Genomic DNA, 22,877 nt, shown 5'->3' with positions numbered 1-22,877 from the left:
TTCCTTGAAGACCAGCAGGCCAAAAGGCTGCATGATAAGAAAAAAACCTCCTGCAGAGGCAGAGACTGCAAAATCAGAAGTTAGGAGAGAGCAGTCTTTCTTCTTTACTCTATATAATTAGCTATAAAGCAAAGGTTCTAGGATATCACCTTTTTAAACACCAGAGGGAACCATGGAGATAGCAAAGGTATGCTGTACTGCATGTGTGTGTGTGTATGTACATCTGGATATGTATGGGAAGCACAAGTTAATGCCTTGTTTCTTCCTCAGAGCTCATTAACTTAACTAGGATGAATGCACAGCAAACTCCACTGGTCTGCCTGTCTCCTTCCCCCAGGGCTAGGTTCAGGCGCACACTACGATGCACGTGTTCTACGCATGTGCTGGGAATCTGAACACAGGTTCTCATGTGTGCACAGCAAACACTATTCCTAATGAGTCATCTCCCCGCCTCTAGAGCCCTTTCTAAAGGAACTGACGCAACACCCACAGTATGCGGAGACACTTATGGTGTCTCTTCTCTTCAGAAGGCTCATCACAGCACTCATTTCAAACCATTCCACAAAAGGGATTCTCTTGCAGGAGAGATGACTTTTGAAGCAATATCTCTTTGTTTATAACATGGTATGCTCTTATATGCAATGCATATATTCTACCCACATTATTTTTTTAAAAATTATTCCAAACACTTATTTTACAGAAGCACTATCACTCTCCTCTACTGCTGGACATAACCTCATTTCTACATTTTATTTCCTATGGGTAGATTATAGTAAACAAACTTTCATGTTTATTTTTAAATAAATTGACTATTTTTAAAGAATAACTTTGCAAGTTGGAGTGTATCAGTTTTTCCATTTTTGAAATGAGAGCTATGATAATCCATTGCCTCAAAAGTTGAATTAGCACCAAGCAGAAATAACCATTCCAGAACATTAAAGGTGTGTGCAGTGTTTCCAGACAAAGACAAAACCTGACACCACACCCTAGTGGGTCCAGTGAGTGAGAACACTTTAAAAATACCTGAGGCCCAGAATGAAAAAGTGAGCAGCTAAAAAGCCCAACAAAGCTGGTCATGGTGGCGCATGCCTTTATTCCCAGAACTTTGGAGGCAGAGGCAGGTAGATCTCTGATTTCAAAGCAAGCCTCATCTACAAAGCAACTCTTACGATAGCCAGGGCTCCACAGAGAAACTCTGTCTTGAAAAATAAAATAAGATAAAAAATTTAAAAACGTTTTTGTTCAGGTGTGTGGTGGCACATGCCTTTAATCCCAGCACTTAGGAGGCAGAGGCAAATGGATCACTGTGAGTTCAAGGCCAGCCTGGTCTAAAAAGTAAGTCCACAACAGTCAAGGCTACACAGAGAAGCCCTGCCTCAAAAGACAAAAAAAAAAAAAAAAAGTCTGTTCAGGCCTGGAGAGATAATGGCTTAGTGATTAAGGGCACTGACTGCTCTTCTGGAGGACTCAGGTTCAAATCCCAGCACCCACATGGCAGCTCACAACTGTCTGTAACTCTAAGATCTTACATTCTCACATAGACTTACATGCAGACAAAACATCAATGCACATAAAATAAAGGTTTAAAACAAATACCTTTAGAAAAAAACAAAAACAAGTCAAGCCAAGCATGGTGGGGCATGCCTGCAATTCCAGCACTCTGGGAGGCAGAGGCTATACAGAGAAGAAATTCTGTCTCAAACAAACAGACAAACTAACTAACTAACAGTTAAAAAAAAAAAGTTGTCTGCTCTTGATGGAAAAATAGTGCACTTACTTTGTACCAAAATTTATTACAAAGATAAAATAAAATAAAACACCCACAAAGAGACTGGAGAATTGGGAAAGTGACCTCCCCACAAAAGCCTGTAGGAGAACCAGCAAAGGCAGCTTTCCAGACGGCTGATGCTGGTGAACGAGGGATTTGAGTTAATGGCCTGAGAGTCAAACTGAGCCCCTTTTAGAGGCAATTGGTGGCACATGGTGCCCCTGAAGGGGCAGTTCTTCTTGTACTGAGGACTAGATTGATCTGCATCCAGCCTTCAGTCTTATCTAGGTGAAAAAGCAGTGACAGACACTGTACAAGTATAAGACATTGGAGAAAAAACCCAGAGATCCATGGCCATGCCAAACGAAGCTCACGAAAGAGTCTCTAGCAGACTGAGACATGGAGGAAAGAGCTCACTAGACATTTGTTAGTTAGCTGGTTGGTACATTTTTGTTATTGCTAAGCTTGTAATCTTTGTTTCAGAAACAGATACTCATATTGCACAGATGTCTGGTTACCTTCGCTGCAGAGAGACTGCTGGGCAAAATATGGTGGCTTTCACTTGAATACTGCGTGATTAGGCATGGTGAAATCTCAAGAGGGTTCAAATGAATGGCCCTACTACTGTAGACATTAAAAGAGTATTTGTTTCATGGGATTATCAGTAAGATTAAAGGAGGTAATACTTATAAATTGCTACACACAGTGTTTACTTAGCGTATGGAGAATAATCATTAAAAATCTATTTGCTTAAATGTTATATAGGCTTAATACAAATGACCAAATAACTTTCATTTCTTTTTAGCTCATTTTACTATATCCCCACTGAGCACAGACCTTCCATTTTTTCACTTAATTATCTTTAAAAAATTAATAAAGAATAAATGACTCAAAATGGTAGGATCAGAGGTGAGTAAATTCACCTGGAAAGTGAGTATGGATTTGAGACCTTCCCATGTACCCTGCTTTCCCCGGCTGAAGTGCTCTGGCTCTTAGCCACATGCTTCTCTTATGACTTCTATCAACTTCCAGCTGGACCGGAGTGAATAGAACTTGTAGTTAAAGGGACTCAATGGGCTTCTTTCTACTTTCTATTCTCTGTGCTCCAAGCAGACTGATTTGATTTTCTATTTGTTTTTATTTCAAAAGACAATTCAGGGCTTGGTGCTTGCCTAGCATACCTGAGTCCTTGGATTCAATCTCTAGCACTGGGCAGCAAAAAAAAATCAGATTTAATGCTGATTCCCACAGCTCTGTCCTGCCCTATTATTTTACTTGATATTTAGATCTTACCTCCCATTTAAAAAACTTTACAGTTGGTCTGCAGAGATCTGTATTAGGAGCACATGTTGCTTTTGCAGAGGACCCGAGTTTGGTTCCCAATACCCACATGGCAGCTTACAACAGTGTCTAACATAGCTGCAGGGGATCCAATGCCCTTCCTTGGCCTCCTCAAATACAAAACACACATCTTACCAAAACACTTAAGAAAAATGTAAAACTTTGAGTTTCCAAATTAGCTGTTGAAATTGGAGGAAAAAAAAAAGTCATGGCAGAGACTACTTTAAGCCATCCTTTAATTTTAAGCAGATGACATTATTAGTGATTTTGTACTTAAATCCTGTAAATATCCAGTCACCACACAGGCAATAATGATTTCCTCTTTCAGACTCATTCTCAGTTTTCCTGATCTTGGTCTACTATGAATATTTTTACTTTAGAATGCAGAACACAGTAGAAATGTAAAACTGTACAGGACTGCTTCTATCTTAGCCAGCATCTCAGAAAATGCTTGCAAGAGAAAAGAGGAAGTTCAGAGACAGTCAGTGTTATTGTGAGGAACAAGGGAAGCCAAACAATCAAAGAGGTTTCCTGGAGACAGCTACCAGGTAGTGCATACACACTACACGTCTTAGTTAGGTAACCACTCCTGTGATAAAAGGCAGTGACCAACTGCAGCTGAGGGCAGAAAGGGTTCATTTCAGCTTACACTTTCAGGTAACCATCCATCACTGAGGAACGTCAGGGCAGGAACTCAAACAGGGCATGGACCTGGAGGCAGGAGCTGATGCAGAGGCCATGGGGAGGCCTGCTGCGTATGGACTTGCTAAACCTGCTTTCTTGTACACCTCAGCACCACCAGCCCAGGGGTGGTCCCACCCACAGTGAGTTGTGCCCTCCCACGTCTATCAAGAAAATGGAGTACAGTCAGTCTGTGGCAGGCATTTTCTTAATGGGGGGGGGGGTGCCCTCTTCCTAAGTGCCTCTGGCTTGTGTCAGGCTGACATCAAACTAGCCAGCACAGACTGAAGGGCGTTCTGAACTCCTACATCATCCCACGAGGTAGACACTCCTTATAAATACAGACTGATAAAGGGCTGCCCAGGGTGGAGTTAGGAAGACCCACAGGAAGGCAGTCTGCCTTCCACACCAGGACACCTGTCAGCTCAACAGCCCAGCTCTTCTTCCACAGTGCCTTCTGCTTTTCTTCCTTGTTTGTCTTCATTAGCGAGGCTCTCATGTAGCTTAGGCTAGCATAGAAGCTGAACTCCCAATCCTCCGGCCTCCGGCTCTTGATTACTAGGATTAAAGATGTATACTGCCACGCCTGGCCTTACCCTTAATGCGTGCTCCTTACGTACAACTCTACACGTCCCAGATGAGAACTATCACTGTAACGGGAAGGTGCCTCCAAACGTCAGGGTGGCATTAGCATGCTCTTGCTGACTAATATTTTTAGGTAATCATATTGGCAGCTCTGGGTTTAGGAAAAGTACTGGCAAAGGAAAGAGTTGTTTATAGGATTTAAAAGAGAATGTCACACAAGTTGTTTGGAAGCAATCCAAACCTTTCTCTAAGACTTGCGCTTCCACTCTCTGTAATTAGCACAAGCCCGTCTGCCCCCCCCCCCCGCCCACTTCCCCCACATCTATCCAGCAGCTCACTCATGTCAAGAACTGAGAAGCCACAGGCAGGGTCGGGGGTCGGGGTGGGGGTGGCCTTTTTAACTCCAGCATTTGGGTGGTAGAGGCAGGTGGAACTCTGTAACTTCTAGGCCAGCCTAGTCTACATAGTGAGTCCAGGCCAGCCAGAATTGCTGTGTCTCAAAAAACAAAATAAAACAAAACAAAACCAAAACAGAGCAAGAACATTGCAGGCAACACTTGAAAGCACGTTTGTCCTCACCCTCGATGAAGCTGCTGTGTATCATTTCTATATGTGAAGGGCAAACTTACCTGATCCAGGTCATTCCGCAGAGCAATTTTGCTTGTCACTAGTTCGTGGGCAAGGTCGTCATTCTCTTGTTCCAACCTCATGCTGGCCTCCTGTAACCTCCGGTTCTCCCTCTGAAGAAAAAAGAGTAAGAGCCAGAAGTATGATTAGTGCCTGCACGTGGGAGTAGAAAGTGGCAGGGCAAAACAAGCAGCAGCAACAGAGTGAACTCTCAAAGGTGTAAAAGAGAAGGCGCAGTGGCACAGCAGGCAGGTTGCTGTCTGGGAAACAACAGTGAGTTTAGCCAGCGGTGCAGATGCGGTTCTCTCCCAGTGCAGCTTAACAAACATCCCCTAACCCTCCCAACAGAACCTCGCTAGCTAGGAGGCACCACAAACAGCAGGGTTTCCAAACGTGCTCCCAGTTATGGGAGGTTTTCACACAGACCTAGAACATAGACATGAACAATTCTTGTTTGAAACATGCACAGTTTGACCTTTAGAGAAATAGTCTACAAGACACAGCAGGGATGATGCTGGACATTAGCCCCCCCCCCCCCAAACTACTTCTCCTCCAAGATGAGGGACCAAATTAACTGAGCCTGTTTAAAAGCATTAAACCTAAACTCAAGATATATGGGTTCAAAAAGAAAAAAGAAAGAAGACATGTGGGCTTGTGATTCTGCTACCAGCTGATCGTTTTATTCTTTTTTAAAGATATATTTATGCCTGTGAATATCTGTTTTTGTGTTACTGGGAACAATGGGTCCTGAAATGTATTTTCTAAATGTTTATTCTGTTTCCTTCAAACTTCAGATTAAAAGAATCTGGGTAAAATACAATATTGAGCTGATTTTTCCCTTTTTGAACTCTCAAGACAAGTTTAAAACATGCGATGAGTGAATCACCTGACGACTCTTAAGGCTCACGGTATCTCTTTACTAGCCATGAACCGAGTACACATGTCTGTTTTCAGAGTGGCACTTAGTGTTTTATATTGCACGATATCAAAAATGCTTTCTTTGCTACTGTTTGCTGCAGGAGAGTCAAAGGGGGACTGACGGGGAGAGAGAGCTTCAGCGTAGCGAGCTCGTTTTGGTTTTAGAGTTACACTCCTGACAGTGTTTTCTAAAGGGTGGTAAGGCCAGACAAAGCACCGAGAAACACAAGACAAATGTGTATTCTGGAATGTGGTGTGTCGGTGCACACTGGAGGTGGAGTTTGTTTCACAGACTAAGCAATCTCCAATAACCCAGTGCCATCTCTGTTTCTGAAGAAAGTCTGTAAAACAGACGTAAGAGAAAGGCCAGAGTCGGTCATGGAGTCCAAGGACCGACAAGCAGGGAAGCTCAGCAGAGAAGCTAAAAGGCAGGCCTGCACTACTTTGACTATGTCTTTTTTGATGCTTTTTTTTTTTTTTTTTTTTTTATTAAAGACAGTGTTTCTCTGTGTAGCCTTGGCTGTCCTTGACTCGCTTTGTAGACCAGGCTGGCCTTGAATTCTCAGAGATCCACCTGCCTCTGCTTCCTGAAGGCTGGGATTAAAAGCATGTGCTACCACACCTGGCTAATTATGTCTTTTTGGAAAAAAAATGGACTGAGACAGTTGCGATATATAAAAAACTTCTTACAAAACAGATCTACTAAGAAACAAAAGATGAAATTCCAAATTACTCAAATACTTCTTTTAAGAAAATTTGTGATAGAATTTCACATATTAATACAGATTAGAGAAAAATCTCTAAAAATAGCTAGAAAATCCTATTTTTATAATAATATGAGCAACAGGTATTAGCTGTAGGCAGTGGGTTAGTTTTGGCTTTCTTTTTCTTTTTGAAATGTTCCCAGGTGTCCCACAATGAATATAATACAATCACAACAGGATTTTTAAAACTTTGGTTAAACCCTTTCAATTCAGAATTTCAATTCTACTAGAAGAGATAAAACACTAAAAAGTGAAGAAGGGGAAAATTGAAGTCTGGTAAACAAGGCCATTTTCTACATCTCTACACAAAGCCACACTGGATCTTTTCTAGTGACCAAGACACAACCTAACACCTGAGAAATTCTTCTTTGCCTCGTGTGTTCCTGAAAAGACAGTGTTCTCTGGATCAGTAGGGCTACTTGTATGTGGTAAAAGTCTGTGTTCCCACAGGGCTACACTCCCACTCAAGTACATGGATGATATGTAGAAACAAAGACTTCTGAGGCTGAACCTTAGCTGACAGAACCCAATATCTACCAGAGGCTGGAGAAAACGTAGTTCTGAGACATCTATTACTTCTCTGGAGAAACAACTCATGTACTTGCAGAAAGCTTAGATTTTTAAAAAACACATTTCAGAAGAAACCTCTTCAATAAATGGCCTTCTTGCCAGGAAACAACAGTAACCCAGCACGATTTCAACACCACATATTTCACAAGGCAGACTGCTTGGGTGGGGATGAGATTTTTCTCATTTCTTGATAAAACCCTTCAAGAGGCCACCTGCTCCTAAGTTACACGCCCTGCTTTTATTGAGACTGTGCTCACAGAGTGCACAGATACAAATGCTTCCTCAACTATTATTTACGTCATATTAAATGCTACCAGTTTTTCAGGTTGCTATTATTGTGTGTAGAACTGAGTTAACCCACAGGTAGTCATATGATGTCCATGGGAAAGTTACTTTCGTGAGAATTTAAAAGTAGTACCAGGTAGCAGTTAGACTAGAAGTCCAGGCCTGGTGGATTCTGTATTACAGAAGCAAGCTGTGAGCAAGCACAGCTGAAGTTCTACATGGAAATTTCTCATTACTCATGAAACTTGAACCCTTCATCACAGACACAGACAGAAAGGGGTAAGAAGAAGGGGAATTCTGTGAAGGAAGGAAGTATCTGAGAGTCCTTAAAAAGCAGCCTGGCCCGTGAGGCATGCCTACTGGCTTTTGCTTTAGCAAGCAGCTCCAGTTTGGTGTCTGCGGAAGCAAGCAGTGGGAAGTGTCAGATGCCTGCTCTGCACTCACTGACAGGGAAAAGCAAGCTACGGGGGCCAAAAATGCAGTATCATCCTCCAGCGGGCAACCCTGGGCAATGAGCTGTCTCTCTGGGCAACTAAGTGCAACCTTGAGAGTCTGCTGCTGACACCCAGATCCCCTGTGATGAACGTACCCAAGGATTAAAGCATCTTACAGTGCATAGGTGACTTTTTCAGTCTTGCCTGCGGAGCCAAAACTATTTTCAGAACTGACCACTTTAAAAAAAAAAAGTTTTCCTTCACATTACACTGGGGGACAAAGTTGGGTTTGAGAGGCTTGGTTTATTTTAAACCAAGATCCTGCCCAAGGGAGTCACCTGCATAACTTCAGCCAGTGCAGAGACCCACACAGTGGGGTGGATGTTAGTGAAGGCAGATGTGCCGATATCTCAGAGCCTGGAACCAAACCAGGCAGACGGCTCCTCTTTCCTTTCAGAGAAGATTACAGGAGGCACAAGTTATGTAACTCCCACTCCCACTTCTGAGATGTGCTCTGTCCCACAGCTGGTGCATTTTGAACAAAACCATACAACTTTCCTCAGTCTCTCCCTCCCTTCTTGCACAGGATTTACATAGCTGGGGAAGTTTGGTTAGTAACTATTAGGAGGATGATACCACATTCTTCAGAGACAGACACTAACACAGACATACACAGATGGAAAAAAAAAAACAAAACCAACTTACCTCCACAGAGGTCATAGACCAACTACCGTTTTCAACCATAGGTACAAAGACAATTGGAAAAAAAAAAAAGGAATATCCAGTGAAATTGCACACCTACTAATACACTTAGGAAATGGTAGTGACAGAACAGACACTCCTTAAAACTGCTGTTTGTTCGGAATGTCATGTGGTGAAGTTCTCTCTGCGATGGCATTCAGTGGAAAAGTATACTTGAGGCAGCCAGTGGGCAAGTCTCAACTCAGGAAGGCGCTGGCTTGAGAACTCCTCCCTTTCCACACTGCTATTTGCACTTTGCATGACTTATGAACATGAAAATGCAGTGTGTGGAAATATTAGCAACTACAGGTGACTTGTCGATTTTGTGTTAATACTGGGTGGGAGGAACTTCCTCATAGGACAAGATTGGAAGCCTTGAAGAACAGTTTATTTCTGAAATTGCTAAGCAGGGGAAAGCAAATGGAAAACTATGTCTGGTTCTGTTTATTTCTGGGGACTAAAATTTTGGTGAGGCCATCTAAGGGATGGTGAGGAAAAACCAGAGAAATGCTAACTGGCAAGGAAAAGAAAATGAACTCAGCTTTCAGGGAAAAAGTGATGCAGAAGGAAGTGGCTCCATAAACCTCACACAAAATTCTGGCTGTGTTGTCTGCTGCTATGAGGAATTCTTGGCATATGCTTTTAAAAATATTTAAGGGCAGGGCGGTGGTGGTGCGTGCCTTTAATCCCAGCCCTTGGGAGGCAGAGGCAGGTGGATTACTCTGAGTTTGAGGCTAGCCTGGTCTACAAAATGAGTCCAGGACAGCCAAGTTACACAGAGAAACCATGTCTGGAAAAACAAAAACCCAGCCCCCTGCCCAAATATATATATATATAATAATAATTTAGGGGTCAGGAAAAAATGTTTCTCTTACAAACCCAGCAACAAAACCATCGGCTTTTGCAAGTGTTTCTGCCGGACCCTTCTTTTAAAAGAGTTGATTATCACACTCAGATTTTTCAGAAGACAGTGTTTTGATCTACAGACATAAATAGCTACAGATGAACTCTTACATATCTATTTCACCTAGAAACTTTGAGAGAAACCTCTGGGTATTGTAACATAATGCTTTCTTCCTTGTCTCATCACATTCAACTCATCTTTCTTATGGAAATTTAGACATTTAAAGTGTCAAACTAAAAACAAAATTTTGTCAGAAGTAACTACAGGTAGCAAACCACACTGCATTTCTTTATTATTAAAAACAAACAAACAGCTGGGTGATTGGTGGTGTACACCTTTAATCCCAGCACTTGGGAGGCAGAGGCAGGCAGATTTCTGTGAGTCTGAATTTAGCCTGGTCTACAAACCGAGTTCAAGGACAGCCTAGGCTACACAGAGAAACTTCTGTCTCGAAAAACCAAAACAAACCAAACCAAACAAACCCCCAGCAACCTTGGGTGATATTTCAGCAAAGGAGAATAAACATCTCAGCATCTCAGCCACATTTCTACACTGAAATGGCAGTCACTGTGTAAAGCAGCCATGGGTATGCAGAAGCCAGTCATCTGGATTTGTCCCACAAGGCACTGTGGCTTTCTATTCTAGTGCACTGATAAACTGGACTTCAGAGTGAGTTCCCAGGTCAGTGTGAATCAGTGTGAGACCTTGTCTCCAAAATTAAAATAACAAATGAAAAGTAAATACTTACAGATAATATAGAAATATTATTATCATATAGTTTTCTCAACAAGAACAGAAATAAAAACATCTCTAAAAATATAAGAAAAACATTGGAAGATGGTGGAGATCAAGGAAAACATACTAAAACATTATCTGGTGCTCATCACATTTAGAGCATCATGTGTGAAGTGTAACTGAGCCAGGGCCAACACCATCAGATGCCATCTGCTTCTCCTTAGCTACATCCTTCAGCAGCTACAACAATAGGCAACAGTGTTTGTGATTCAGAAGAATGATGTACAGAAGTCATGAGAAAAATCATTTCTGTTTGAGTTATATATTGTCTAGGATTGGTTTGTTGGTGCTGGGGATCAAATCCAGGGTCTTCCACATGTGAGGCAAGCCCTTCACCACTGACCTACATGCTTGATTTCCATTTTGACTTAAAAAAACTTACTGTGCCTAACTAAGCTCATGAACGCAGCTAAATGTTCTATACTTAACTATATTGAACATGGCTATATATTTAAGCTGTAAGCTATTTATTTATGGTACTATGTGTGCCAAACCTAAGACAGCTTAAGCATTCCACATTCTTCTCAGTATCTTCCCCTGCAGGACAGGCAACTTTTACTCTGCTTTGGGAAACTCACTGAATTTAATTAATATTAGTGTTTTTAAAGGCCTGACCCATATTGGTATCAACAGCTCTTAATTTAACAGGAAAAAGAGAGTATCTTCCTCTAAAGGTAGACGACGACTGCAGTCCTCTAGAAGCTTCCACTGTCTTACTCAAGTTCTTTCCCCACACTGAAAGCAATCCAAGTCCTCAGTGTATAAAGAACATTGATCTCTAATCTTCTTATACGCTTTAGTGGGTTTGATCACTAATATTTAAAATGTTCTATTTTAATATATATTTTCCCAGGACATCATTAGCCATATTCGTAGCTCACATTTGACCCCATTTGAACTCAGTCAAATTTACAAACCGAAAGGTCAGATAAACAAAACAATGTCACATACATTTGACCAGCCTAAGGAGGAAGACAGAAGAGGTTTAGAAACAATATTTTTTATTCACTCTCCAGAAAGTCTTTCTCTCTTTTGGAATCTTATGTAGTTAAACAGAAAGACCCCACTAAAGGCTGCAAGCAGTTGTTTGAGGGTCCCCTGTATCTCAAAACAAAATTGATGCTGGATTAGGCAGTGTAGGCATTGTGTATGTTTATGCTAATATCTCTCTCTCTCTCTCTCTCTCTCTCTCTCTCTCTCTCTCTCTCTCTGTGTGTGTGTGTGTGTGTGTGTGTGTGTGTGTGTGTGTGTGTGTGTAGGAACTCCACATGTTCTAGCTGGAAATTAGTGAGCAACACTAAAAAGTGAATGCACAATTTATATTGATCAAAAGTCATTAATTAGCTCAAAAATTGACAAAAGGTCTTTTATGTACAAGTATGACTTTTATATAAGTACTGTATTTTGACACAAGTACTTGGGGCTCACAGAAGAAATGCTGGGAACCCTGGGGGATGTGGCTCTGTTGGTAGAGTGCTTGCCTAGCATGCAGAAGCCCTGGGTTCTTGGTTCAGTCTGCAGCATCACACAACCTGGGCATGGTCGTTTACAGCTGCGGTCTTAGCACTCAGGAAGTACAGGCGAGAGCTTCAGAAGTCAGACATAATAATTTTCAGCTACACAGTGAGTTCAAGCCCAGCCTAGGATGTAGGAGACACTGTCTCACAGGAAATACAGTATGGTGGGGGAAATGGCTCAGCTGGTAAACTGCTTGCCATGCAAACACTAAGACCTGAGTTTAGGTCTCCAGCACCTACATTAAGAGCAAACAAACATACAGCAACAGTATAGCTGTGTGGGAGCTCATTGCCTAATTATGCGAGTTCTATGAGAGATCTGATCTTTAAAAAAATGAGGTAGAAGCCAGGCTCGGTGGTGCACACCTGTAATCCCAGCACTTGGGGAGGCAGAGCAGGAAGATCTCTGTGAGTTTGAAGCCAGCCTGGTCTACAAAGCGAGTCAAGGACAGTCAGGCTACCCAGAGAAACCCTTTAAAAAATGAGGTAGAGAGTAACTGAGGAAGACACCAGGCAAATACCAGTTATGTTCGGAGGACTTAACATATGACAGCCTTTAATCTCATACTAATCCACCACAAAATCATATGTGCCTGTGTGTTTTACAGACAAGGAAAGATTCCATGATGGCTCAAAATACTGACCAGTAACATAGGGACCAAAATCCTCATCTATGATTCCAAATCCTGTTGCCTCTTCCAGAGAGCCAGGAACTTAGCTCCAGTCTGTTTGACTAGGAAACCCATAGGTCCTGTCCACCATGCTCTGTTGTGAGCGTACACTGTTGTTCTGTTTAGCAATAAAATCAAGATGCACAGTGTGACTGCTGCCAACACACACCTTCCCAACCACAGATGCAACTCTGCTTATGGAAGTAAAAGCCATCCCAGTGAGGGTGGTGCTATTAAGAATGCTGCCAGACGGATTGCTGTGAGTTCGAGACCAACCTGGTCTACAGAGTGAGTCCAGGATAGTCAAGACTACACAGAGAAACCCTGTCTTGAAAAACAAAACAAAACAAAACAAACAAACAAAAAAGAATGCTGCCATAATAATACTTTTCTTGGAAGGGTATTTGGCACCCGTTGGATATTGATGCAGCAAGAAGGGTCTCTGACCTATCTGTATGAATCTCAAGAGTTAAAACAGTTGAAAGGAGACAACAATACTTCAGAGGAGAAAACATAAAGTCAAGTCACCATTTCCCAACACTGCTTGCTATGCTCAGTGCTTCCAGTTACCACGGAAAAGATTTATCTTTGTGATGAGACAATTTTTTTAATACCCCAACTAATAAAGATATAAATGAAATAATTTTGATTATGCAACTACATATAAACATCATTGTTACCTATGATTTGTTTGTGAAAATGAAACTTTTGCAACAAACACATTACTGTGCTTGATACATCTTTGTGGTTTTTTATTTTTCCTTCTGAGTATGTAATTTTTAACATCTGCTACAGAAAGGGACAAGTTTGCAATAACCTTGAGTCAGTCTTGGAACAGTCACATCTAACAGTCTCTGTGGACGTGATCATGCACCGCTAAGACATTACTTTTTGCCATTTCCTGCTTTATTTTCCTCATTTCTGAAAGCAGAAAGCCACTTTCTTTCTTTTTCCCTTTCTTTCAGCTTCTCATGAAGACTCCCAGTATAAATTCAACAGCTGGAGTTACCTAAAAATATACAAACTGAAAGAAAAGAAATGTTATAGTTGAATACTTGGAAGTCAGTTGAAAATGAAGACACACGCACAGTCAGCTTGCCCCTGTCTGGACAGCTCAGGGTGGAGCAGAGAGACCTGAACGCAGCACGGCAGCTGAGTCGGGATGAGCAGAGACTGTCGCCCTGGTGAGTACCACATGCCCCATACCAGCTGAGTCGGGATGAGGTGACTGTTGCCCTCGTGAGTACCACATGCCCCATACCTTGTATCTGTCCATCGGGTCCTCCTGCTGCAGCTGATTCTCTCGCATTGCCTGGTATTCTTTCTCATATTTCTTCAGCTTTTTGGTTGGAACCTGCAGTGTTGGGGGAAGAACATGTTAGATAAGACACACACACTTTTAAAGTATCTTCCAATTATGTTTCTTAGCCGAGCAATGGTGGCGCACGCCTGTAATCCCAGCACTTGGAAGGCAGAGGCAGGTGGATCTCTGCCTGGTCTACAAAGTGAGTTCCAAGATAATCAGGATTGTTATACAAAGAAATCTTGTCTTGAAAAACCAAATGAAATCAAACCAAACCAACCAAACAAACAAACCAAAACAAAACAAGACAAAAAAAAAAACCCCAAAACCAAAGAAAACCAAAACCAAACCAAACCAAAACAAAAAACCCCAATTATGTTTCTTATATTTTAAAGCAGCATTTCCAACTCAAGACTAGTGGTAAAAACCAGATAGAGTCTAGAATAGAACCTAGTAGGCTTTTCCTATGAAGGCTAGGCTAGTACACATTACAGGCTTTGTAAACTGCATCTGAGGTTACAAACATTCAACACTGCTGTGACAAAAGGTGCCATAGTCAGTAAATAAGCAAGCATGTGTGGCCGGGCATGGTGGCACATGCCTTTAATCCCAGCACTTGGGAGGCAGAGGCAGGAGAATCGCTGTGAGTTTGAGGCCAGCCTGGTCTACTATGCACGTCTAGGACAGCCAAGGCTACACAGAGAAACCTTGTCTCAAAAAATAAAACAAAACAAAAAGCAAAAAAACAAAAACAAAAACAAAGCAAGCGTGTGTGGCTCTGTTCTAATGTTAGAAAAATAGTTATAGTTTGTCCCTGTTCTACTACACTGCTGATGTCACAATATTTTGTGAATACATTTGACATTATTAATTTAATCTATTGCTATGTATAATTTATCTTATTGAAAAATGAAAAATTTTGTAAAAATAAAAAATTGAGTAACAATATCATAAAGCAAAACACTGAAGCCTGAAGATGTGTAAGGTAATTATGCCAAATAAAACAATAAAAGTGAAACAAGTCATCTATTTCCTGCTAAAATTATATCATCCTCAAAAGGCAGCTGTTAAACTGGGTGTGGTGGCACACTCAGGAGGCAAAGGCAGACTCTGAGTTTAAGGACAGTTTGGTCTGTCCTTAATGTACAAGAATCTATTCTGTTCTATGTGATAAATTGAGTTCATTTTCATCATTGTCTAATAAAAAGTAATAATAATAAAATAATAAAAATTAATAATTTCTTTTTTCTTTTTAGTGGTGCTAGGATCAAACCCAGGGCCTTACATGTGGTAGGAAATGACCCACCAGTGGCCTGTACCCATGCCGTATATAATTCTTTCAAACATCAAAATTCCCTTACTTCTAGGTCCTAAAGAATGAGACTGAAGAAAAGCTTTATTTGGTGTTGTTTTAAAGACTTAAGGATGCTATGTTGTTGTCTTCTTATTTACAAGGTCTAGTTCATGCTAAGCCTCCACAAGTTGCTTCCTGTTAGCTCACTATACAACATTTAGAAAATAGAAGAGCCAAAGAGAACAGAAATGATTCGCAAGAAAATAGATTTTCTGGGGTAAGGATAAGGTCAGTTCCCTGTGATCTGGCCAGAAGGTTTGCTAAACACACAGAGGCCAGGCATTGTTCTTTTACTCTGATTACCCTGGTACTCACGACTAAGAGCAATGTGATGTCCCGCAGTGATGTGCTTTTGAGCACAACTGGGAATTATTACAAACATGGTCCAAGCCCGATACACAAAACAAACCATCCAATAACCACATTATGAGACTTTTCACCTGGCTCTTGGGGAACTACCTTCCATTCAATCAAGAAGTGAGGACATTCTCCAGGGTTTGACTGAGCTGCAAAGCCACTGTTGGATCTTGCCATGAGAACCACTGGTCCCTGATTACTCCAAAGACTTGCCCTAGCACACTGTGACCAGCTAGATGGAGCAGGAGGAAAGTGCCACCTGCCAACTGAGTGACCTCACGGATCACTAGTTAAACAAGAGAAAGACACGAGATTCTGTGCTAGAAAAACATTTTTTTTCTTGGTTTTGATGATGTCCTCCTGCTTTTTCAGTTTTCTATGCATTAAAATTGAAAATTGAAAACAGATTCTCAAGATCAGGTAGCAAATCACTGGTGCTGAGACTGGCCTGAGCTAAGGGAAACTGGGAAAAAATACAGGTTGTAAGCAGTTAACATTGGATGGGGAGGTGGGTACTAAGGGTATTGTGAAAGGAGTAGACTTTTAGTGTTTTTGCAGTGGACTGCTATAGCACTGGGGACTAGGCTGAGCATAAGTCCCATGGGAGTGCATTTTATATATAGTTCTACAGTGCATCCATTAATCAATAACTCATAGCAAGCTCATTCCTTTTAAAAATCTTTAAACTGTTAAGTAAGGTTTTTTCACATGTAAAACTCAAGCTTACTGTCTATGTGAAGGCATTTAACACTTTCAAATATGTGTATTTTAAATGCACTAAACACCCTCAGTAAGTAAATCTTTTCCCATCTGGCTGAGACGCTAACATATTTGGCTTAATTTTCTTCAGGGAAACAGAACAAGTTCCCAGAGCAATGTGTTGCTAGGAAACCTTCCAGGCTTATTTATCTTGTGCTGTGGGGTGATACCAAACATCTACCTGTAATTGGCACAATGCAACAGGGGGAATGGATGGGGGGAGTCAGCAGGGCTGATGTGAGACTGTAGGCCTGTATGAGGTAATTGAGAAAATGGAGTCTTTGCATTCTGACATTACAGTTCAGGGATAAATACTAACTATATGTTATTTTAGGGAATGGAATACAGAAATTTGCAATTTTTCTTACTGAAGAAAGGAATAAAGATAACCTCTTCAGCATATAGTTTTCATTAAAAGTACAAAAGGCCAACTAAATATTATTAAAATTGAAAGAATCTATTTTCTCAAGCACAGGTGTTTATCCCCTTAAGTCAAATCAAAGTAACGAAGGTTTGCATTTGAAGAATGTGTTAAGAATTAGCTTGTGGTCCTTTTTAGTGCTGAATAGTGTGCAGTGTGTGTTATCTCACCAACGGAACACCCTCTACCTTTATAGAACTTCCTATTCAGCTGAATTCAGGAAATGAGTACAACTGATAACAAGAACTCATTATTTCAAAATGTCACTCTAAAAATGGCAGGAGATACAGCTCTGAAGTGGACTGCTTTGCCTATCAAGGCCTCAAATTTAATTTTCCAGGCTATATTTTAAGAATTTTAGCTAAACAAACAAATAGGAAAATAAAACTGGACTGGGTTCCAGCCCTGGCAGGGCTATAGCAGCTAAGGGCTGACATGACAGACAACAGCTACACTCAGGGAGGCAGCATCTTTAAACAGAACCAGTGCTCTGGTTACAGACATGGTACATAGTACTTGGGCCTGACATGGAGACTCATGCAGTAAATACCCATGTACACAGAATTAGCTACAGAGAGCTGGAGGGACCTTTGGAGACTGCCTGCCTACTCATCAACCTTTTCTTTGGCATGAAGAAGCCGAACAAACATGGCAAAGTTCTGGATGGAGCTGACTGCAGCCAGACAATCCCTCTGGCCTGCTCTGGACTCCAGCATAGGGACAGTAGGCCATTTCACAGGTGAGATGCTCCACAGTGTTACTGATGCTAATGTCACCTTTTTTTTTTTTTTGGCCACATTCACACACATTTTATTTACTGATTTTATTCTTAAAACAATTGTAAAACACACACACACACACACACACACATAAAATCAATTTTGAAACAGAAGTTGAAGTAGAAAAATGGCCACTCAAAACTGCCTGTATGCTAATCCCCGAACCAGTGAATATGTTGTTTTATAGTACAGTGCAAAATGAATTTTCAAATGTGACTAAGCCTAAGGACTCCAAGATGGAAATATTTTAGCTTATTGGGTTGGCCCTGTGAAATTACACAGGTCATTAAAAGAGAAATTTTCTGACTTCACTGAGAAGATGTGACTATTGCCAAAAGGCCAATCATTGCCACTGCTGCTTTTGCTGCTGCTGCTTTGGGAAGCCGACTTCCCTCAATAAAGGAATGTGAGCCACCTTTACATGCTAGAAAAAGCAAGGAAATGGATCTCCACAAAGGAACACAGTCCTGACAGCAGCTTCATCTTGGTTCAGTGAGACCCATGTTTTAAATCTCCATAATACACATGTCCTTTTAACTGCTTAACTTATAGTGATGTATCATGGTTTAAAGAGGGAACAAAAATTATATAGTATAAATAATAATTGTTATTACTGTTTACATAAGAATAACTTCATGAAATGTTTACAAACAGAAGTCAGTCGAAAGTCTTTATATGTTTTCTAATAGCAAGAATGACATATTTGTATGAATATGCCAGAATTAAATCCATTCCTATAGATGCTAACTTAAAAACTGAAAAAAGAAAACCATCCCCTTCTCTTCATGTCACTGGCTATAAGAATGCCACTATAAAATAAACTATAAATGGTAATACCCCATGTTACAAATGCCATAATACTGAACTGGACACAGTAAGTGACAGTTAAAGGCCACATGGCTGCAGCTGAAGCGCAAACTCACACTGACTGTGGTATTATTGAAGTTGGATCCAAGCCTTGCTAAGGAACTGAGAAGTATCCACAAGTACTTTCATGTCTTCTACACTCTCTAAAACCGTGGTTCTCAGTTCCTAACACTGCAACCCTTTAAATTCCTCATGTTGTGATGACCCCAACCATAAAAGTATTCTCATTGCTACTGACTAACTGTAATTTTGCTAGTTATGAATTATGAAATAAATATCTGATATGCAGGATATCTGACATGTGACCCCTGCACAGGTTGCAACCCACATGTTGAGAACCACTTCTGTAAAAGATATGATGAACAGCATTTGAAGGACACTGCAATAAATCAAATGAGGCCTTTTATTCATTTCCCGGATGGTAATACCTGTGAGTATCAATTCAAAATCACCTATGAGCATATACAGGGGGAGGTAATCCCCCTCAGGAACAGTCATAGGGGAGGAGAATAAGGGGAAAATGGGAGGGAGGGAAGAATGGGAGGATACAAGGGATGGGATAACCATTGAGATGTAACAAGAATAAATTAATAAAGGAAAAAAAAAACAAAACAAAATCACCAAAGAACCTTTATTAACTCCACTGCTGGTACTAATGCCTTCACCTGCCACGTACTAATGAGAGTAAGTTATATTCTGTTGTAATCAGGAAATGATAAGCAACAGAGTCTATAAGTCAAAGGCAGAGGGGAGAAGTAGGGAAACGGCGAGAGAGTGTTCAACAGTGACCTCCAGTAACAGGCGAGGAGAAAGCAGTCATTAGCCAGTTGCCTTACATTTCTCCACATCAGTCACGTGGAGATACTGGAGAGGAAGACAGCAAGAGAACACAGCTGGAGTGTCCCTTACAGGACACATGCAGACTTGAGAACGCTTTGGATTTTGAAATCGGGACTATTTGCAAATGTGTAATGAAGTAGCTTGGAGATGAGGTCCAACCACTGAATCACTTATGTTCCATACACACCTAATATACTAACTAGAGGGTGACTTAACCAGTTTAGCACATGTGTAGAGTTGTAACTGTGAGCATGTGAGGGGAGTGGGAGCACTTGTGCACAGACCCATAAAAGCCAAAGGAAGTTGTTGAGTGTCTTGTTTCATCACTCTCAGCCGTATTCCTTTGAGACAGTGTCTTTGACTGAACCTGGAGTTAGGTGGGTGGACAAAAGGCCAGAGCATCCTCCTGTCTCTACTCTCCAGGGTGCTAGGTTACGTGTGGGTGTACAACCATGCCCAGCTTTTAAGTGGGTGCTAAGATCTAACTCAGGCCCTCCTGTTTTTACAGCCAGTGCTCTTACACACTTAACTCCCTCTGCATAAACCCCATACTTGTGTTTTGACTGAGACCTCCCTAAGAAATCAGGTACGGAATTTTCTATTTCTGGTAGTCAACACTCAAAATGCTTCAAAATGTGGAACATTTCAACTTCCTTCATTTTCCACATTCTCTCTCTTATCACTTTAAGAATGTATTTCTTGGGGTTGGGCGGACCCCAAGGGTAAAGGGCTTGTTGCATAAGCATGGGACTTGAGCCTGTATGATCAACACTTACTTGAAAAGAATAACAAAGAGATAAAAGGCAAGTATGGTGGCAAGCATCACAGAAACTGGGAGGTGGAGACAGGAGGATCCCGAGGACTTGCCAAGACAGCCTGTCTAGCCAATCGGTGAACTCCAGATACAGTGAGGGACACTACTATCCCAGAAAATAAAGTGGAGAGGGGCAGATGAGACCCCTAAAGTTAACCTGTGATCTCCATATGCATCTGCATGGGTGTGGGTATTCACATACACACCACATAAAAGAGTATATTTCTCAGGGTTAGGGGTAGTCAAATAGTTTGACTGTCTTAAATTGTTTTATATTAATTCCAAATGACCTTGCTGTAACAGTTTTGACCTTACTAATGAAATATATCAGTTATCACCTTATTTTGTCTTTTTGCTTAATTATCTATTCTGAATATTGATAATATTTCACATGCATTGTGGTATAAATTATATTACAATTTATTGTGTGTGTGCATGCATATGTGTGCCACAGTGTACATGGAATTGGCTTTCTCCCTCCTTCCACCAAGTGTCTTTAAATGCTAAACCACCACCACTGCTCTATTGTTTTTGATCAGCAGGAACTGGCCTTAAAAGTGTATGGAATTATTTCAGGTCAAATTTTTTCCTAACGGCTTTAGAGTGAAAACTTAGAAATGCCAGGACTTAAGCCTCTTACAGATACTGAGGCAAGTTATTCAGAATTTACAAATGAGAAGAATGAAGAGAGGCAGCGTGCATTAGGCTACGCTGTTGGTAGACAGCCAGAAGTGGGCAGACAGCAGTTCTCACCAACCCGCCCTCATTAACTTTCCTCTTCTGCCTGCAATGGAAGACAGGGCTACTTGGGAGGCTGAAGGACTAGACAGAAGGCCACACATGTCTAATTACCACACGTAAACAGACGATCAAAAGGTACAAGGCAGATCAAGAGGAAATTTGTGGTGTGGGAGGCAGCGAGGGAGGACCACCTCAGTGAGAGGATTCTCACTGTGCTCAGAAGTAACATTGATGGGCTGGAGAGATGGCTCGGTGGTTGGGGGCACTGACTGCTCTTCCAGAGGACCTGGATCCAAATCCCAGCACCCACACGGCAGCTCACAACGGTCTGTAACTCCAAAACCTGACCCTTTCACATAGGCAGATATGCAGGCAAAGCACCAATGCACATAAAATAAAGGTAAATGCATTTTCAAAAAAGTAACATTGAGCGGTATAGAGATGCTTCAAAGATTAAGAGTACTTGCTGTTCTTGCAGAGAACCTGGGTTCAGTTCCCAGAATCCACATGGTAGCTTACAACCATTCATAACTCTGATTCTAGGGGATCTGATGCCTTCTCCTGGTCTCTGCAGGCACCAGGCAATGCACGTGATTCACATACACACATGTAGTAAAGTACTCGCTAAAAATAAAAATAAATCTTTCTAAAAAAAAAAAAAAGTAACATTGGGCCAATCATTAGTAAAAGCTATTTATGGAATAGCTTGAGAAATGTATTTATTTATTTTATAAGTGAACGATACTTTTAGAAAGCATATCAAACCAGATTTGGTGGCACAGGCCTGAATTACACAATAAAGACATGCCTGGGCTAGAGATAGTTGATAGTCTGCCTAAACAACTTAGTGAGATCCAGCCTCAAAACAAAAGAACCAAAACTAAACCAAAAGGAAATGAAAACATCTCAATAGCAGAGTGCTTGCCCCGCCTGAATGAAGGCCTAAACTCAAGCCAAAGTGCCACTAAAAAGTTAAAATAATTTAAAAATCATTAATGTATATAAAAGATTATGAGATAAATCCTTGCTTAGTAAATTAAAAAGCTCATAGGACCCTTTCTTAGTCAGTGTTCTATTGCTATGAAGAGACCCCATGACAAAGGCAACTCATAGCAAAAAAAAAAAATCATTTCACTGGGGCTGGCTTACAGTTTAGAGGTTAGTCCATTGATCATTATGGTGGAGAGCATGGCAGTAGCTGGGAGCTGGATCCTGATCCATAGGTAGAGACAGAGAGAGACTCACTAGGCCTGACATGGGCTTTTGAAACCTCAACCATCACCTCTCGTTGATACAATTCTTCCAACAAAGTCACACCTCCCAATGCTTCTAATGCAGTGGTTTTCAGCCTTCCTAATGCTATGACCCTTTAATATACTTCCTCATGTTGTCATGATCCCTAACGATAAAATTATTTTCATTGCTACTTCATAACTGTAAGTTTGCTACTATTGTAAATAATGATGTAAATATCTGATATGCAGGATATCAGATATGCTACCCTAGTGAAAGGGTCATTTGATCCCTGAATGGGTTGAGACCCACAGGCCCCACAGGCTGAGAACCACTGTTCTAATCCTTTCAAAGAGTCCACTTCATAAACAGTCAAACACACGCGCCTACAGGGGCCATTCTCATTCAAACCACCACAGGCCCAAGTTAATAATTTTCAAAGCAAATGTTCTTGGTGGTCCTAAATCAAAATGCTAAACAATTTTATAACAGAGAAAAGCTATAATCATTATTTGCTGCTCTGTACATACCAGATCATTTCTTAGGATCAATAAACCATTCCATTTTGTTATTAATCACTGGATGACAAGAATAGACATGAAATATATTTTGTATGACTGAGGAGGCTTCTAGGATAGGGTCTCAAGAATTTATCAATACTTCTACAAGAATTTATCAATATGGATAATAAGTGGGTCAATGGTAACCAAACTTGTAACAGTCATTCTGCAGCAGTTTGTAAATCAAAGGACTAGAGAGGAAACGGACAGGAGCCAAGAGATGTCCACGAAGAGATCTTGGCCCGTGG

The 22,877-nt window shown here is 41.1% G+C and overlaps 1 protein-coding gene across 7 annotated transcripts in view; it reads right to left on the bottom strand.

The window, feature by feature from the left end:
• The window catches only part of RABGAP1L (RAB GTPase activating protein 1 like), a 573,647-nt gene that overhangs the window by 18,624 nt on the left and 532,146 nt on the right, over nt 1–22,877 (bottom strand). For 4 of the 7 annotated variants that reach the window (XM_084782439.1, XM_084782441.1, XM_084782443.1 and 1 more), the window contains 2 exons: nt 13,863–13,955; nt 5,005–5,115 (listed from right to left, as the gene is read on the bottom strand). In XM_084782439.1, coding sequence (XP_084638565.1) covers nt 5,005–5,115; nt 13,863–13,955 — 204 coding nt within the window. Of the gene's footprint in view, nt 1–5,004; nt 5,116–8,678; nt 9,468–11,607; nt 13,626–13,862; nt 13,956–22,877 lie in introns of those variants that run through there. The other 3 variants (XM_084782440.1, XM_084782445.1, XM_084782444.1) reach the window with 2 other exon arrangements.

This window comes from Acomys minous (genome assembly GCF_964271855.1).
Source record: "Acomys minous genome assembly, chromosome: 1".
Taxonomy (NCBI): domain Eukaryota; kingdom Metazoa; phylum Chordata; class Mammalia; order Rodentia; family Muridae; genus Acomys; species Acomys minous.
Note: the sequence above shows the minus strand (reverse complement) of the source record. Positions and strands in the feature narration are given on the sequence as shown.